This window comes from Phaseolus vulgaris, chromosome 10, assembly GCF_051622355.1.
Source record: "Phaseolus vulgaris cultivar YP4 chromosome 10, ASM5162235v1, whole genome shotgun sequence".
NCBI classification, from domain to species: domain Eukaryota; kingdom Viridiplantae; phylum Streptophyta; class Magnoliopsida; order Fabales; family Fabaceae; genus Phaseolus; species Phaseolus vulgaris.
In genome coordinates, this window is record NC_143507.1 from 5,801,176 (window position 1) to 5,821,486 (window position 20,311).

Consider the following 20,311-nt stretch of genomic DNA (forward strand, 5'->3'; position numbering starts at 1 on the left):
TCAGTACACTTGCCGAGTTAGGCCAATAATACACTTCCTCAAATCCTCACACACCACCTCCCTAATCCAAACACACACTGAGAGATCATGATCTTTAATGCTACCCTCCATTTCCTTACACACTACTCTTATATGTAAGACGTAAACTTCTTATTTAATAATGATTAAACTACTTAATGTTCAACTTAAATTATTTTCCATTTTTCCATCAACCTCCTAATTAAACAAAAATAACCATTGAGCCTGTAAAATAATTTGACGCATTAAAAATCTTAAGGACTAAACTATAAAAATTGTATGACAAATTCTCCCTACACCTCTATATCTTCCTCTTACACCTCTATACTTTTTAAAATCCAACAATATCCTTTTAAGTATGTTGGAGAGTGTAGTGTCTTCTTTTTCATTTTCAAGTGGTGATAGTGGTTGCTTGTGGTGGCTGGTCGTTGATGGTTAAGGTAAGTTTTCTGATATGTTTACTTGTGGTGGTTGTGTTTCATTATCTTATATTTTTACATTTTTTCGGAAGCCACAAAACCCAAAAAAAAAAGAGTAAAGTAAAAAAAATGGAAGTACAAAAGTAAAAAAAAATATTTCGCAATGAGAAAAGTCAAATACAACAAATTTTCTTAACAACCCTTTTACACATTTAAATAATAAAATTGTTTCTCAAACATTACGACCGAAAAAGAATGAGAGTGATACATTGAAAAGAATATATGCATAAGAAAAATATGAAATTGTGGAGGTGCAACTGAAATTTTAAAAAATATAAAGTTATATTTTAAAATTGACTTTTTATAATTAGTATGAAAATAAAGAGAAGATGAATAGAGATGGTGGCAGAATTTGCCTTAGTCTTATCACACTCTATAGATGACTATTATCTTGCCCAGAGTTGAATGCGGTTATTATTACCGGCGGTACACTAAAAAATGGTGAAATCCAATCCTTTTCATAATTAAAACACTTATCAGACTGCTTTTATCTTGCACAAATTTTGACGACTTAATTATAGCCATACCTACTGCCAGCTTCATCTTACTTTTAGTTTTACTAAGAATATTCTTGTTCTTTGTTCATATTTTAAAGTTCGTTTTTTTTTTTCATTAAATTCACAAGTTTCTTTCAATACTTTCTTTATATTTGTTTTCTCTTTCCACGGTACCAAATAATAAAATATTCAATTTTATTCTGATGTATTTTTATTTTCCCATCATAGTTCTTTCTAATAGTAGCGATTCACTAGAAGACTGAAGTAAGAAGTGGCTCTGGGTCGTCATCTCTCAGTCTTTCTGCATTATTGCTTTCCCTTCTGGAACCGTTGACCTGAGTTTGTTTGATGGAGTCCGCATCTTCTGCGCCATCGTTCGCAAAATCGAAACACCAGCGGATACACGACGTCTTCATCAACTTCAGGGGAGAAGACACACGCAGGAAGTTCGTTTCTCATCTTCACTATGCCCTCTCAAATGCTGGAGTCAACACCTTCTTTGACGAGGCCAATCTTGTCAAGGGAATGCAGCTTCAAGAACTCATGCGAGCAGTGGAAGGATCTCAGATAGCGATTGTGGTTTTCTCCCAAACCTACACTGAATCAACTTGGTGTCTTGATGAGCTTGAGCAAATCATCAAATGCAACCAAACTCAAGGCCAGAGTGTTCTCCCTGTGTTTTACGAGATTGACCCTTCCGACGTGCGTCATCAGAAGGGTGATTTTGGAAAATCGTTGGAGGAAGCCGCGCAGAGAAGCTTTTCAGGAGAGCAACTGGAGCAGGCGTTGTCCAGGTGGAAGGGTGCGCTGAACAAAGCTGCGGGTATCAGTGGTTGGGATGTCAGAAATTTCAGGTAAACCAATGACTCCTTCATGCTTTGTTTGATTTGAGACTGAATGAAGCATATTTTTAGTGACAATTTTGTAATTGCTGTTGTTGACCTTGAAGGAATGAAGCTGAACTAGTGAAACAAATTGTTAACCGCGTTCAGACATTACTGGACTACGAAGTCTTGTCTATTACAGAATATCCTGTTGGACTAGAATCCCGTGCGCGAGAAGTGATTGGACGCATTGAAAAGCGTTCTACCCAAGTCTGCATGATAGGGATTTGGGGTATGGGGGGGTCGGGGAAAACTACCGTTGCCAAGGCCATCTACAATCAGATTCATCGTAGATTCATGGATAAAAGTTTCATTGAGAATATCAGAGAAACTTGTGAAATGCATGGTAGAGGGTATGTACCTTTGCAAGAACAGCTTCTTTCAAATATCCTAAAAACAAAGGTGGAGATACATAGTGTTGGGATGGGGACGACTATGATTGAGAAAAGACTTGCTGGAAAAACGGCACTCATTGTACTTGATGATGTTGATGAGTACAGCCAATTAAAAGCTCTGTGTGGAAATCGTAAATGGATTGGTCAAGGAAGTGTAATAATCGTTACAACTAGAGATTTTGGCCTCCTTAATAGACTAGAAGTTGATTATGTTTATCAGATGGATAAAATGGATGAAAACGAGTCCCTTCAGCTTTTCAGTTTTCATTGTTTTGGAGATGCAAAACCAAGAGCAGACTTTAGTGAACTTGCCAGTAACGTTGCTGCTTATTGTGGAGGACTACCTCTGGCTCTTGAAGTGCTCGGTTCTTATTTATTTGACAAGACGTCAACGAGAGTGTGGGAAAGTGTATTGTCGAAACTAGAAAAAATTCCCAATGATCAGGTTCAACGGAAATTAAGAATAAGCTTTGATAGTTTAAGCAATGACATGGAGAAGGATATATTTCTTGATGTATGTTGCTTCTTTATTGGTAAAGACAGAGGCTATGTCACGGAGATACTAAATGGTTGTGAACTATATGCTGATGATGGGATACCAGCTCTCATAGAACGTAGCCTCATAAAAGTAGAAAAGAACAACAAACTTGGAATGCATCCTTTGCTACAAGAAATGGGAAGAGAGATAATACGTGAAAACTCAAGAAAGGAACCTGGCAAGCACAGTCGATTGTGGTTTCAAAAGGATGTAGTTGAAGTATTAACAAAGAATGCTGTAAGTACATTTTCTATGGACGGTTTTCATTTTCTTTTGCAAGTGTCTTCTTTTTCCATGTGAAATATATAAGTTGAGTTAGGCTCAACTGAGCCAACAAAAAATACTTCTCAATTTATTTCCCTCTGCTCTTTTCATCACAGGGGACAGAAGCTATTGAGGGATTGGTTTTGAAATTGCATTTAACCAGCAGAGATTGTTTCGAAGCCGATTCTTTCCAGAAAATGGAGAGATTGAGACTCTTGCAACTTCATCATGTACAACTTGCTGGAAATTATGGGTTCCTTTCTAAGCAACTGAGATGGATCTCTTGGCAAGGCTTTCCTTCAAGTTGTCTGCCAATCAACTTTTGTATGGATGATGTAATTGCGATTGATTTAAAACACAGTCATCTTCGATTCGTCTGGAAACAATCCCAGGTATTTATAACATGCCTTTTTCTTGTAAAATTTATAGGTTGGTTCAAATAGAAATAGTACTTGTTTCCATTTACTACTAATTTAATTTTTTTATTTTATTCTCTAATATTTATCAAAAGAAAAAAAACTATCTTGTTGTAGGTTTTGAGGTGGCTAAAAGTCCTTAATCTCAGTCACTCCATGTACTTGACAGAAACCCCTGTCTTTTCGAGATTACCAAGTCTTGAGCAGCTCATTCTCAAAGACTGTCCCAGTTTATTAGAGATAGATAAATCCATTGGAGATCTGTGTAATATTTTATTGATAAATTTGAAGGATTGTACAGGCCTAAGAAATCTCCCCAAAGAGATATATAAGTTGAAATCTGTGAAAACATTCATTATATCTGGTTGTTCAAAGATTGACAAATTAGAAGAAGATATAGCACAGATGGAATCCCTGACAACTTTAATTGCTGATCATACTGCTGTGAAACAAGTCCCCTTTTCAATAGTAAGCTCCAAAAGCATTGGATATATATCCTTATGCGGATTTGAAGGACTGGCACGAAATGTTTTTCCTTCTATCATCCAGTCTTGGATGTCACCAACAATGAATCCTCTCCTTTATATTAGTCCGTTTTCTGGCACATCATGTTCTCTGGTTTCCATGAATACACAAAATAATACTTTGGGTGAGCTTGTACCAATTCTTAGAAGGCTTCCAGATCTTCGAAGTGTTTTGGTGCAATGTGAGACAGAGTTTCAACTGTCTAAACATGTTAAAACAATTATGGTTGAAGATGTTGTAAATTTTACAGAATTAGGAATTTCAAGGCATCACTTGAGGTCTTCTTTGATTGGAGTTGGAAGTTACAAAGAATTCTTCGATATTCTCAGCGATAGGATATCTGAGGTTAATTCCTTCTCTAGTTTTTACCTTTCTCTACTTTACCTTCACTGTTTATTTTAGCTACTAATTAAGAGAACTTGAAATAATCTTTATGATGTGTCTAAAAGAAAATTCAATAACCATATTCTAATTTAAAAGTACATGTTAAGCTGCAGCAATTTAATTTCCACTTTTTTCCACCCACACTTGTTTCGTGTTTGTTAGATTCCCATTGAACATAAAAAAAAGTTGAAAGATCTCTGAGACATAAACAGAAATGCATTTAAATTCATATTGATCTGCTGTTATATATACAGAACAAAACTATTAACCAAATTTATTTGAATTAGTTATCATTGCTGTGTTTCAATTTATGCAATAAGTGGTCAAGGATTCGATCTCCAGGCTTGTGTGTATAGAAAAATATTTGTTAAAAGATGCTAGTCTGATAAATGAATATCTTTCATTATTTAAAAAACTTAGTCCTGATTCTGTGATGACAAAACGGAAGTTTGGGGAAGGAGATGTAATTTAGGTTCTTTTAACTCAAAACTCTATAAATTCTTATAAAAAGAAAACTTAATTTTCTTTCTAAATTGGTGTATTCATGTTTTACAAATACATCCTTCTGTAGGGTTAAATTATGTGTCACTCTAGACAATCATAATAAGTCTCTCTAAATTCCACACTAATACCTAAGTAGTCTTTAAAGTCCACTAAGAATCTTTAATGTCTAATAGTAAGTAACTCCTACTAATCTAGCCTTAAATTCTCAGTATATGGGTCATTATTTTGCATTATGAGAACAAAAATGGTTCAGCTTTCTCTTGTGGTTTTTAATATTCCTATACGACAATTCAACCTCTTAATTAAAAATATAATAAAATTTACAAAGAAAAAATGCAAAATTATACTGACACTCTTGAAATCATAACAGTTTGCCTCCCCGAAGTTATACAATTCACTTTATTTTATTAAAAATGCTCATTTTGTAATTTTGGAATGATAAAAAAATTATTGTAGGGGTGACTAAGCTTGTTTTGTCATGTTGCAGGGATTGAAAACCAATGAGGCTTGTGAAGTTTTACTTCCAGGTGACAATGATCCTTATTGGTTGGCCCATACAGGTGAGGGACATTCAGTGTATTTCACTGTGCCAGAGGACTGCAGCATGAAGGGAATGGCTTTGTGTATTGTTTATTTATCAAACCCTGAAATCACGGCAACCGAAAGTCTTACTAGTATCTTAATAGCTAATTACACAAAGCGCACCCTGCAGATACACAAGCAAGACACAGTGATTTCCTTTAATGATGAAGATTGGCAGGAGATAATATCACATTTGGGAGGTGGAGACAATGTGGAGATTTTTGTGACTTTTGGTCATCACTTGGTGGTCAAGAAAACAGCTGTCTATCTGATGTATGGTGAATCAAATGATATAGAAATTGAGCCGCCTCAATGCGAATCGGATGATGTAGAAATTGAGACGAGGCCTTGTGAATCAAATGGTTTGGAAAGTAAGCCGAAGCATGGTGAATCAAAGGATATCGGAATTGTGTCCACGAACTGTGAATCAAATGATATCAAAATTGAGCCCAAGCCTTGTGAATCAAATGTCTTGGAAAAGAAGTCTGATGATCCTAAGCCAAATGGAAATGCTTTCACTAGATTATTGAAGAAATTTGCAATGTGTGACTGGTAAGTCATATTCATATCCCTTTTATGAGAACAATTCAGAATTGTGTTGTGGAATTAAATCCTAGTGTCCTTGATTGTATTTAATTTCCTTCCATCATTTTATTGTTTTTATTTTGAGTAGCTTGTAGTTGGAAAATTCACTTTATTTTCCCTTGTTTCTCAGTCTAAGCTTATGCCTCTTTGGTTGTCCTTGACCTGTTCATTGTATTTTCTTGGTGTTATTTATGAGAATATTTTTCGTGTAAATTGATTTTAATACTCAACAAGCCAGTGGTCATGCTCACCCACACGACTTCATGAATTGATGTCCACTTTTTTCCTTCTACCTTTTTCTAGAAAGAATGGGGTGAAGTAAAAGTTACCTTCATTTTATAAATTGTCAAACTGAATCTACCAAAAAAATAAAAAAACTTCATCTATAGGGTCTTGATTAAGATTATGTATATAACTATGTACATACACCCATATAAATCCTAATATAAATACTCATGAATGAACTTTACTACATGTTTGACCTACAGACATAAACTCAAAGAGAGTGAATTAGAGAATGTGGGACGCACAAACCTACAAAAACATTAATATAAAATTCATAAAAATATAACACAAATGTATCATAAAATGATGAAATTTCCAAAGAATATGTGTCCCACTTTTTTATATACTTATGAGATTATGTTTGTTCTTTTATTGATAAAAGTTCACCAAAAACATCTAGAAAATCAAGAAATTTAAATTTAATGAGATGTACCCTATAGGTTACAATGTTCTTGTTTAGTTGTTAGTTTGGCTGTGATTTGACCACTCCCTAGCTTAACCAATTAGAGAAAATGGGAACAATTACTTCATGTATGTAACTTCTTGTTGCACTCAATTCATAAAAAGTATCTAAAAGAGCATAAGGATCTGATCCTTTCTTGAAAACAAGTGCACTGAAACCATATTGAGAATGCTAGTTTAATTTCTGTTCCTCTTGCCTATAGTGGAATGACAAGTCTAGACGAATGTCTTGGATGTTCTCCTTGGAGATTAATTACTCTATCATCTCCTTGATTTGCCTCCACCATGGTCAACCATGTCACTTAATGTTCTCATAGTATGAGATGCTTGTGAATGTGAAAGAGAAGAATCCTTGATGCAATCCTATCTTGCATTGCTATGATTCTTTTGTTTTGTATTTTGAGGGTGCGGAATTTGGTGGGATTGGGTGGCTAAAATGAGTAAAAGAAATTGTGAAGTATTGGTGTATGGAGAATGATAATAAAGCTTAAGAGAGGTTAGGCCAACTCCTAAGAGGTTCCTTGCTAAAACACTTAGAAATAAGGCTAACAAAGAGTGAGCTAAGAGACTATTCAAAGCTAATTTACAAGGGGCCTAACACTTGTATTTATAGTGCTATGGGTAGCCAAGGTGCAAACTTTAACCCTAAAAACTCACCACTCATAGAAAGACAAATGACTGTCTCTAATTGGAGCAAATCCTCTCAAATTAGAGGTTGACAAGTGTCCTCCTCTAATTGGAGAGAGTGCTCTCCATTCCCATGAAGACAAATGTCCTTTTGGCATTGGTGAGAATTCTCTCCATTAAGGAAATGATATGTGGACCTTCATACCTTCCTTGCCACTTCATGAAGCACAATTGTAACTCTAGCTAGACCCTTTTTTCTATGAAAATTGGCCCAAATATGGCCCAAGAAAATGACCCAAATATTATTAATATTAATAATATTTTTAGTTATTTTTTAATTAAATTTGAAATAATTTACACACGGATTTTATCCGTATGTAATATTTTTAATTATTTTTTAATTAAATTTAAAATAAGTACATATGAATTTTATCCGTATGTAATAGTTTTTTTAATATTATAAATATTAATAATATTTTTAGTTATTTTTAAATAAATTTAAAATAAGTTACATACAGATTTTATTCATACTATTTATAGTTATTTTTTAATTAAATTTGAAATAAGTTACATACGAATGTAACAGTTTTTTTTTAATTAAATTTTTAATGTATTACATACGGACATAATCCGTATGTAATGCTTTTTATTATTTTTAATTAAATTTGAAATAAATACATATGGATTATATCATTATGTAGTAATTTATATTTTTTGAATTAAATTTTAAATATCTTACATACGAATTAGAATCCGTATGTAACATTAATTTTACATACGAATTTTTATTGGTATGTAATTCGAAATTTCCGTGTAGTCCCTGTACAAAGTTTATAAAACTAGCTAAAAATGGAAGAGCAGACAACAATTAATTTTCCTTGAGATTAGAATCTTTTGAGATCCTTTTCTTGCTTCCAATCTTTTTAGCCAAATGTTTCGAGGTTGGATGAGTTTTCATCAATGAGACTTGAAAACTAATTTGCATTTCTTGTTCACAGAGGCAGTAAATTATAAGTTCCCTTATTCCTTAAAGTCAAACCAAGTTGATTCCTTAATCTTGGTTATCAATAAATCTAATCATAATAATCAATTCCTCGACTCATGCATTAAAAGAATAACAATGATAGCTAAATACAACTACTCTATTCCCAACAGTTCAAAATCTTTGGTTGATTTAGTTTATTTTAAAAAAAGAAAATTTCCCAATAATATTCAAGCTCTTGGAGATCAAGTAAACGAATTCCTATATTGTCAAACATTAAGCTCAAAATTAAATCAATTAAGAACAAAATGTACTTGCATATGTAAATCAAGGAATCACATAAAAGTTATAATGAGATTCAATCCCAATAACATAGGATGTTAGCTACTCATTATGAGTAGGTTGATTCAATAAATACAATGATAACCTACAACTAAGGATATTACATTCTAAACTAACTTTAGTTCTCTTCCTCACCTGGACTAGTCCTTTCCTTTCTATTTATATTGCAACAAATTGGCCTCAAGTTTACTTCCCATACTCATGGGACCACCTTTCTTCATTTTGAGGGCTTCCCATGTTCTGAGTGCAACTATGTCTTGTTAAGCATATTTTGAGCTCAAATTGCACCCTTTTCTGTGGAATATGGTCGTTCTATTAGAATAGTGATAAATACCATAATTCAGTAACATTTCATACAAATACATAGGTACTTATGAACTTTATTTGATAAAATAGTTATAATTCAACCTCTAAATTAGGAATTTGAACACTTTTACATATTTTTGGATTATAAGATGAATATGAACGATTTATTCCCAAATTTGTGTTAATTTCAGGAATCTAGAAGAAAATGGAGAAAAAAGGACTAAAGGAGAATGAAAAAGTTAAAGACAAGATGAAAAGACAAAGCTGGAACTTTGAAAACTCGCCCAAGTAAGATCACTCCAGAGCAAATCGCCCAAGGCTCGCTTTAGCGAGTTAATTAACTCCAGTGAAGTTGGGATTTTTCTCATAAAACTCGCTTAAGTAAAGTAATAACTTGCTTAAGTGAGATGTCACTTAGCCCAAGCCCAATTAGGTTAAATCAAATTCGTGACGCATAACCCTAGACATCATTGGGAGGATATGGATAGATAGAAAATCCTAGAGGAGGAATCGTCAAGGAGAAACACTGAATCTTCTTTTCTTGTTTTCCATACTTGTAATTGCCAATATGAGAGACTAATTCTTTCCTTTGGTATTGAGAATAATTTGTTCAAACTCTTATGTATTGAGGTGATATTTAATTGTAATATTCATTTCTTGATTGATGATTGATATTATCATTTTATTCTCAAAACTTGAGACTATTAATGATTTTGATCCTTAGATTTGACTGGAAAGTACTTCTAAGTATCTGACCTAAATAATAATGCTTAACATATTTATATGTTAGGAAAACTCAATTAAATAAACTAATTGATTTACTAGTTCAATTTATTGTAAAAAGCACAAGAGCAATTTTATCAAAATATAAACTAGTTGTTTCGAGAATTCAATCAATTGATTTACATGCAAAACACTGTAAAGTAGACCATATACCAGATATCAGAGTAAGATAGATAGATAATGCACAAAAGATTTATATTGGTTCACTCTTAACCAAGAGCTACATCCAATCCTCAGCACACAACTGCAAATTCACTAAAAACAATTAAACAAGATTACACGAGAACAACAAAAAGTGTTGATTTTGAACCCCAAGAACATGAAACACTCTTAACCACACACAAAATTCAGAAACTCTATCTGAATCTGTTTACAACATAAAACAAGGAGAAAAAATAAAGTTCGAATACACTTGGGTTCAATACAAATGAAGAACAAAAGAATTGATAACCTTAAAACCTTCTTCACATCACAACAATGATCCAAGATACAAATGTAATCTCCCCACTTTCCTTCACCACCCAATGCAGTCAACCCAATTCACATCCAACAAACCTATTCTCAATCTCTCAGTGTAGCAATTGTTGTTTTCACCCAAACCTATTCTCAATTTGCTTGGTGTCTTCATCAACTTCAACAAATAATCAAATGACACCAAACTTATTTTCTTTTTCAGCAAAGAATAAAATTAATCCCAACCCGTATTAAAAAAGCAAGATATTTTCACCATGAATGGACAAAGGATTCCCACAAAAAAGCCCCAAAAACCAAAAGAGTTGCTGCCATAACAACACCTATAAAAAACACTTACAGCAGAACAAAAAACTGCACCTATATTCCTAAAAAAAACAGCTACATTCCTACATAAAACAACACCCAAAGAAGCATTTTACACTAGAAAAGGTTTTACCAACACCTCCAAGATCAACATCTGCGTGGTTCGGTTCAATTGTTCCCAGCTCCTACAAAGTTACCATTCATCATTATTTAGTGTTTGTAACAAAAACATGATCTTGGGACCATTCCAGTGATAGAGAAAGTAACATGGCATCTTCCTTTAAACCTGAATATTCCTTCAATTCTTACACTAAATAGAGTCTCGTAACCTTGGCAACACCAACATCATCAATCCTCCCCCAGCCAGCAACAAAACCAAACATAAAAAATCGGCCGCTGGACCTGTATTCTCTGTAAGAAATTATGTAAATTAATTTCTATAAAGTGACTCACATGACTTAGAGTTTGGGCTTTGGGCCCAAATATGATTTAATAATAATAATAGAATAAAGGCCCATTGGTTAATGTGAGAAATATATATCTGATGATATACCTAATGGAAAACCTACATCTGATGGAGATTGGGTACTAAAGGCTATAGGGTTCTGTCTCTGCAAATAATAGTTGTCTCACGGTTAACCATCACGAAAGTGTGTGACAAGTACGGAATTGCTAAGAGATAATTTGGGATAAGGAGATAAAGTAACTACTCAATTAGGATCACTCATGGATCAAGGTAAGTGCCTATTCCTTCTTCATTATATGTTTAATGTTTTGTGTGAGAATCATGATATGATAAGATCTATTTGTGAACATAATTGTATGTGTTCAATTTACGTTTATTCATGTTTTGACTTACATGTGGTATCAGAGCCTCGTTGCTCATTTTTTGTGATTCTCCATTAACGCTTTTCCAAAATTTAAAGAACCCTAGGATTTATAAATTAAGGTTTTCATTCCTCTATAATAATTCCCTAATTGTCCTAAGCCATCAATATTAGAGAACCCTAATTTTAATTAATCCCAATTGAAGAACCCTAATTTTAAAATTAGGGTTTATGCATGTCGTTAACGGCGTAAAACCCTATGAACCTATAAGTGGGATCGCAAGCCTTCGCCGCTGTCATCCTGCGTTTTTCCGTCACCACCCATAACTGCAGCGGTGCTAGTGGCACACGCGGTGCGGTGGCGGCATGGTGGCACACGCGGTGCCGTTGCGCTTGCGGCGTATCTTCGTTTTCTGACCTCCGCGCCCAGCGATGGTTCACGCGGTGGTTGCGCAGCGCGAGCGGTGGTCGCTGGACCTTGTTCGCGCGCAATGGCGTCGGGGTTGGAGAGAAAGAGCGACTGCGTCGCGCGGTGGTTCGGCGCGAGATAAAGGCTGGCAACGCGCGGTGGTCCTTGGCTGGTAGTTGCCGCATGATGCGTGGTAACTGTGATTGGATTTCATGATAAAGTGAAAGGTGGTGGCTGTGATTGGTTTTTAGGGTTTCATGAAAGGGAATTGTATTATAATATAAAATAATGATAATTGTATTATAATATAAAATAATGAAATAATATATAAATAAATAAAAAATAGTGGACCGTGTACGAGTAATTCTCTGCACATCATGTTTCTTTATTTCTATTTTATTTATTTTATTTTGATTAATGTTTAATTAAAATTTTAATTAAAATTTTTTTATGTTATTATTCTTAATTAATTCAATTTGAATTATATTAAAGTTTAATTAAAGTTTTAATGAAATTTTATTATGTTTTAATGTAATTTTATTTGTATTAAATTAAAGTTTAATTAAAGTTTTAATGAAATTTTATTATGTTTTAATGTAATTTTATTTGCATTAAATTAAAGTTTAATTAAAGTTTTAATGAAATTTTATTATGTTGATTAAATTAAAGTTTAATTAATTGATTGAAAGTGAGGAATGAAAAATTATTTTTCCGCTTTATGTATTATTTTTTTAAATTAAAATTTTGGAATTATTTGTATGATAGATTTGTAATCACCAAAGTGATCAAATCTTTAAGTTTTATTTAATTCCAAATTATGGATGATGAAATTTTATTTCAATTAATGATATTATTTATGGAATTATTTGTATGATAGATTTGTAATCACCAAAGTGATCAAATCTTTAAGTTTTATTTAATTCCAGATTACTGATAAATTTTATTCCAATTACCTATAGAATGGATGCTAAATTATTTATATATATGGGTAAATGGAAATTCATTATTATAGGGCATTATGGATCACCCAAAGGTTGATTAGTTGTCCTTATAATTAATATGATTGTTGGTAGTGAGTATGTGTTATTAGTTTTGCTTGTATATCCAAAGATAACAAGTGTTTCTAGTTAATGCATACATCTTGCCAAATAAAGTTAATACTATTAGCATCATTATGTTTTGTGTATTAATGGATCTCCCAAAGGAGAACATTAGTATACATAGAATGTTTTCTGAATCTGTATAGTATGTTTAGTTTATGACTCAAAGTATTAATGTTAAGCATGTGTGATTGCAGTATCTGTTCCTGTAGCCTTACATTCGCAGGTTACGTCTGTTCCAGACTTTAATGCTTATTATGTATGTTTTGAATCAAACTTAACTGAAGTTCCACATAATTCTTGGTGGATTGATTCTGGAAGCACAACTCATGTTTCTAACATGATGCAAGGATTCCTTTCAACCCGAACCATAAAGCCAAATGAAAAGTTTGTCTTCATGGGGAATAGAGAGAAGGTTCCAGTGGAAGCAGTCGGGACTTATCGTTTAATCCTCGACACTGGATTTTATTTAGACCTGATGGATACTTTTTACGTACCTAGTATATCTAGGAGTTTAGTGTCATTGTCTAAACTTGATGTTGCCGGATACTCTTTTAAATTTGGGAATGGATGTTTCAGTTTATATCAGCGTACCTATTTGATTGGATCTGGTACTCTTTATGATGGATTATATAGATTGAATCTCGATAATCTATACGCTGAAACTCTTATGACCTCGCATCATAATGTTGGCATTAAACGTAGTTTAGTGAATGAATGTTCTGCTTTCTTGTGGCACAAACGTTTGGGACATATTTCTAAAGAAAGGATGGAGAGATTGGTAAAGAATGAAATACTTCCAAGTTTGGATTTTACTGATCTAAATGTATGTGTGGATTGTATTAAAGGCAAACAAACAAAACACACAAAGAAGGGAGCCACAAGAAGTACTCAGCTTCTTGAAATTATACACACTGATATATGTGGACCTTTTGATGCAAGTTCTTTCAATAAAGAAAGGTATTTTATCACCTTCATTGATGATTTTTCACGTTATGGTTATGTCTATTTACTGCATGAAAAATCGCAAGCGGTGAATGCCTTGGAAGTTTATATAAATGAAGTGGAAAGGCAATTAGACAGAAAGGTGAAAATTGTCAGGTCAGATAGAGGTGGTGAATATTATGGAAAATATGATGAAAGTGGACAACACCCTGGTCCGTTTGCTAAGTTCCTTGAGAGACGTGGTATTTGTGCTCAATACACAATGCCAGGTACACCACAACAAAATGGTGTTTCAGAAAGGCGTAATCGAACCTTAATGGATATGGTTAGGAGCATGTTAAGTAAGTCAACTTTACCTGTTTCATTGTGGATGTATGCTTTAAAAACTGCCATGTATCTGTTGAACAGGGTTCCTAGTAAGGCAGTTCAAAAGACGCCTTTTGAATTATGGACAGGAAGGAAACCCAGTTTGAGACACCTGCATGTTTGGGGATGTCAGGCAAAAGTCAGAATATACAATCCGCAAGAGAAGAAATTGGATGCAAGAACAATCAGTGGATATTTCATTGGTTATCCAGCAAAGTCAAAAGGGTATATGTTTTACTGTCCTACCCATAACACAAGAATTGTTGAATCTGGAAATGCACGGTTCATTGAAAATGGTGAAACCAGTGGGAGTAATACTTCACAAAATGTGGAGATTAAGGAAGTTAGAGTACAAGTTCCTTTAACTAGTACCTTTACTTCAAGTATTGTTGTTCCTAATGTAGTTGAGTCACTCAACGATGAAGAAGAACAACAAATTAATGATCATGAAGAAAACAATGAACCTGTAGTAGAACAACCACAAGAAATATTATTAAGAAGATCTCAAAGAGAAAGAAAGTCTGCCGTTTCGAATGATTATGTGGTTTATCTACAAGAGTCAGAAAATGACTTAAGTATTGATAATGATCCAGTTTCATTTTCAGACGCCGTCAATGATGATAATTCTGATAAGTGGTTAGATGCCATGAAAGATGAGCTTAAATCAATGGCACATAATGATGTTTGGGACCTTATAGAATTGCCAGAAGGATGCAAGAGAGTCGGGTGTAAATGGGTCTTTAAGACTAAACGTGACTCTCATGGTAATATCGAACGTTACAAGGCCTGACTTGTTGCCAAAGGTTTTACTCAAAAGGAAGGCATTGATTATAAGGAGACATTTTCACCTGTTTCTAAGAAAGATTCCTTTAGAATTATCATGGCATTAGTAGCTCATTATGATCTTGAGTTGCATCAGATGGATGTCAAAACTGCTTTTCTGAATGGGGATTTAGAAGAGGATGTTTATATGGACCAACCAGTGGGGTTCATTGAAGAAGGAAAGGAACACATGGTGTGTAAACTTAAGAAATCAATATACGGGCTTAAACAGGCTTCTAGGCAATGGTATCTTAAGTTCAATGATACTATTGTGTCCTTTGGGTTTAAGGAAAACATTGTTGATCGGTGTATATACCTGAAGATCAGTGGGAGCAAGTTTATATTCCTGATTCTATATGTTGATGATATCTTGCTTGCAACTAATGATCTTGGTCTATTAAGTGAGACTAAGAAGTTTCTCTCTAATAACTTTGAGATGAAATATATGGGTGAGGCATACTATGTGATAGGAATTGAAATATTCCGTGACAGATCACAAGGACTGTTAGGTTTGTCTCAGAAAGCATATATTAATAAAGTTTTAGAGAGATTCAGAATGGATAAATGTTCGACATCTCCTGTTCCAATACAGAAAGGAGACAAATTTAGCCTCATACAATGTCCAAAGAATGATTTGGAACGGAAACAGATGGAGAATATACCTTATGCCTCTATTGTTGGGAGTTTAATGTATGCTCAAACTTGTACACGACCAGATATTAGTTTTGCAGTTGGTATGCTTGGTAGATACCAGAGTAATCCAGGATTGGATCATTGGAAAGCTGCAAAGAAAGTTTTAAGATACTTGCAAGGAACGAAGGATCACATGCTTACTTATAAAAGATCTGATCACCTTGAGGTGATTGGATATACAGATTCAGATTTTGCTGGCTGTGTGGATACACGAAAGTCTACATTTGGTTAAGTGTATCTTTTAGCTGGAGGAGCGATTTCATGGAAAAGTGCGAAGCAGTCAGTCATCGCTGCGTCCACTATGGAGGCTGAATTTGTGGCATGCTTTGAGGCCACAGTTCAGGCTAATTGGTTGCGGAATTTTATTTCAGGACTTGGAATTGTTGACAGTATTGCCAAGTCGCTGAAAATTTATTGTGATAACTCCGCAGCAGTCTTCTTTTCTAAAAACGACAAGTATTCCAAAGGTGCTAAACATATGGAATTGAAATACTTTGCCGTTAAAGAAGAAGTTCAGAAACATAAAGTGTCAATAGAACATATTAGCACTGATCTTATGATTGTTGACCCTTTAACAAAAGGGTTACCGCCCAAAACATTTACTGGTCATGTTGTAAATATGGGCATTATGTCTACTAGTGAATTATGAATGTTGTTAATGCTTATTTGACACTCTGAGCTCATTGATAAATAAAGTTTCTGAAATTTATGTTGTTTTCTACTTTATGTATATGCATGCAAATTATGTTATTATGGTGTGGAAAACAAATTATGTTGTTATTGATGACAATGACATTATGTTTGAACCTATTATGGATTTCTCACTATAAAGTCATATTAAGGAGAAAGAATGATATAGTAGTACATGGAAGGAAATGTGTTGATTCAAATGACATGTAACCACCATGACTCTTATTATTTCTGTATTCTTGATTATAAATAATGACAGAACCAATTTATGTAAGGCCTTTTAAATGCGCATTTATGTAATTATTAAATCATGAAAGTATTATAACTCATATGAGTCAAGTGGGAGAATGTAAGAAATTATGTAAATTAATTTTTATAAAGTGATTCACATGACTTAGAGTTTGGGCTTTGGGCCCAAATATGATTTAATAATAATAATAGAATAAAGGCCCATTGGTTAATGTGAGAAATATATATCTGATGATATACCTAATGGAAAACCTACATCTGATGGAGATTGGTACTAAAGGCTATAGGGTTCTGTCTCTGCAAATAATAGTTGTCTCACGGTTAACCATCACGAAAGTGTGTGACAAGTACGGAATTGCTAAGAGATAGATTGAGATAAGGAGATAAAGTAACTGCTCAATTAGGATCACTCATGGATCAAGGTAAGTGCCTATTCCTTCTTCATTATATGTTTAATGTTTTGTGTGAGAATCATGATATGATAAGATCTATTTGTGAACATAATTGTATGTGTTCAATTTACGTTTATTCATGTTTTGACTTACATTCTCTTCAACGCATGCACCTTTGTGATTCCTTTACATAGACTCATCCATCCTTCCTTCCATCAAGAGTGGCTTCCCATGGACTTTCCACACTCTTTCCCTCTGAATCAAGATTAGACAAATTCTTTGGTCATATTATCATTTTTATTATACTTATTATTATTAAGATAATTTATACATATTAATATAATTATTAATAATAATAAAAAAATAAATTATATTCATATTATTAATATTATTCATATTATTAATATTATTCCTATTATTAATATTTATTAATATTATATTCATATTATTCATATTATTAATATTTATTAATATTATTCATATTATTACTAATATTATTCATATTATTAATATTATTACTAATATTATTAATATTATTACTAATATTATTAATATTATTACTAATATTATTAATATTATTACTAATATTATTAATATTATATTCATATTATTCATATTATTAATATTATATTCATATTATTAATATTGTTAATATTATTAATAATTATAAGTATAATAATAATAATCATAATAATACTAAAGAATTTGCTTGGTGTGCATCATCTCTCATATCAAGCTCTTGTATAACTTCTCCATTTATTTTTAACAAAGTTGTCAAACTCCTTATCTTCCTGCCAAATGTCAAGAAACCTGAATGGTTTTGGTCCCCAATCTGTCATGTTTGATTTTAACACCAATGCACAGTGATGAAATATTTGTCTATCCAAGACATATTGTTTGCTGCCCGATCAATGTTGCAGCCATTCAAAGGTGGTTAAAAACCTATCAAGCCTGCTTTTAGCCTTGCCATTAGGTCTATACCAGGTATATTTCCTTTCAATACAGGGTATATCAACCATCTCCACACTATCAATGAAATTATTAAAACCTTGCATTTCTCTCTTATTATCACTGGCTTGACTCATCCCTCTTCGTTCCCCTTCACTTCTTATAGAATTGAAATCCCCCAATATGCACCATGAGTTACAAGGTTCCCTTTGTCTGATTTCTTTTAATTCCTCCCACATTTACAATTTCGTTTGAAGATTACATGAAGAATACACATTTGCAATGACAACAGGAATATTACTGTCCCTAAAAATCCCAAGAAACACTATGAACCATCTATTAATAATATGATTAGAACACTGGAAATTTTTTTTGTGCCATATTGTAAGAATACCACCTGCTCCATTAACTGGTTCACTGTATAGATAATCTATATCATTATCCCCCATAACTGACAACAATTGTTTAAACTGACATTTACCATTTTCACTTCTTGCAAGCATACCATTATGACACCTTCCTTCCTGATGATATCTTTAATATATCTCCACTTCACACGACTCCCGAATCCTCTCATATTTATAGAAAAGATTCTCATTGATAACCCATATTTTTCCCCCCTTCCCTTATTGCCGACATGTTTTGGCCATTTATTATAAAATTTAGCCATCTTATGTACGTCTTCAGAAAGGTGATTTTGAAAAAGCCTTCAAAGCAACTGCACACTAAACATTTTCAGGACAACTGGAGCATGGCATGTCCAGATGGAGCCACGCACTCACGAAAGTTGCAAATTTCTTTGAAGGAGTGATCTCGAACTAGTGGAAAAAATTGTTAAGGGCGTTCTTAGTTTACCAGTCTTGTCTGCTACTAAATTTCCAGTTGGATTACAATCCCGTGTGGAAGATGTGATTCGAACCATCAAAAATAAATTCACCCAATTTTTTACTATAGCGATATGTGGAATAGGAGGATAGGGTAAAATCACCCTTGCCAAAGTCATTTACAATCAAATTCATGGTACATTAACAGAGAAAAGTTTTATTGAAGATATTGCACAAGTTAGTCTAATAAGAGGGCATGCTCATTCACAAGAACATCTTCTTTCAGATGTCATAAAAGCAAAGGTGGATATACGAAGCATTGAGATGGTAAGAAGTATGATTTGGGAAAGACTTTATGGGAAAAGGGTGCTCGTGGTCTTGACGATGTGAAAGAGTTGGTCCATTACACCTATGGGTTAGTAGTTCATGGTTCAGTGAAGGAACTATAATGATCATTACAACAAGAGATGAATTTTTTTTGGATAAATCCAATGAACGCAAATGAGTCCCTTGAGCTTCTTAGTTGGTACACTAAGAATTTTTTTTGAATAAATCCAATGAACGGAAAATATTTGTTACTTGATGTATGTTGTTTCTTTGTTGGTAAAAGTAGATCCTGTCATAGAGCGTAGCCTCATAAAAGTTAAAAAACAACAACAAATTTGGAATGCATTATTTGCTAAGAGAAATGGGAAGAGAAATTATTCGTGAAATTTCAAGAAATGAACCTACCTGGGATTAACAGTCCATTGTGGCTTCAACAAAACATGCTCTGTCAGAGAATACTGTAAGAACATTCTTACTCCATGGTTTTGAAAACTTTTTTTGGATGTGTTTGCTTTCTCATGAGCAATATATTTGTTTTTCTTAGTTCTTTTCATCACAGGGGACAACACTCATTCAGAGATTTCTTCGAACGTTATCCTTTAAAGGTAAGAAACCCATCAAGACTGCTGAAACTAGCTGGAGATTCTGAGTACCATTATAAGAAACAGAGATGGGTCAGTTTGCAAAGGTTTTTTTCAAAATACCTACCTAACAACTTTTATCTGCATGATGCAATAGCGATTGATTTAAATCACAGTCTTCTTCTATTAGTCTGGAAAGAACCCCAGGTTTTTATTACGTGCCATTTTCTTTTAAAACTCAACTTAAAATAAAAATAAAAATAGTATTTGTTTCCACTAATAACTATTTTTTTCTTCATTTTCATTTCTAATACTTCTTGAAGGTTTTGGCGTGTCTAAAAGTCCTGGATTTAGTTACTCTAAGTACTTAGAAAAACCCCAGACATTTCGAGACTACTAAGTCTTGAACAGCTCATTCTCAACTATTATCATGAATTATGCGAAGTACACCAATCAATTGGATGTCTCTGCAATCTTATGCTGCTAAATTTGAAGGACTATAC

At 33.4% G+C, this 20,311-nt stretch overlaps 2 protein-coding genes across 3 annotated transcripts in view; one reads left to right on the forward strand and one right to left on the reverse strand.

Moving 5' to 3' along the window:
- Positions 1-1,043: 1,043 nt before the first annotated feature.
- Positions 1,044-9,738, forward strand: LOC137818619 (disease resistance protein RPV1). 2 transcript variants are annotated; one of them, XM_068622145.2, is made up of 6 exons: positions 1,044-1,848; positions 1,944-3,048; positions 3,192-3,467; positions 3,609-4,361; positions 5,392-6,038; positions 9,267-9,738. In XM_068622145.2, the coding sequence occupies exons 1-6, from the start codon at positions 1,343-1,345 to the stop codon at positions 9,307-9,309; spliced, it is 3,330 nt and encodes a 1,109-aa protein (XP_068478246.2). In that variant the 5' UTR covers positions 1,044-1,342; the 3' UTR covers positions 9,310-9,738. The 2 variants fall into 2 exon arrangements, with proteins under 2 accessions (XP_068478246.2, XP_090152787.1); XM_090296661.1 differs by lacking the exon at positions 9,267-9,738 and having other exon boundaries at positions 1,112-1,848; positions 5,392-6,295.
- The window catches only part of LOC137818623 (disease resistance protein Roq1), a 29,183-nt gene continuing 17,617 nt past the window's right edge, over positions 8,746-20,311 (reverse strand). Inside the window, exon 5 of the mRNA XM_068622150.2 lies at positions 8,746-9,063. Coding sequence (XP_068478251.1) covers positions 8,956-9,063 — 108 coding nt within the window. The 3' untranslated portion in view covers positions 8,746-8,955. The remainder of the gene's footprint in view (positions 9,064-20,311) is intronic.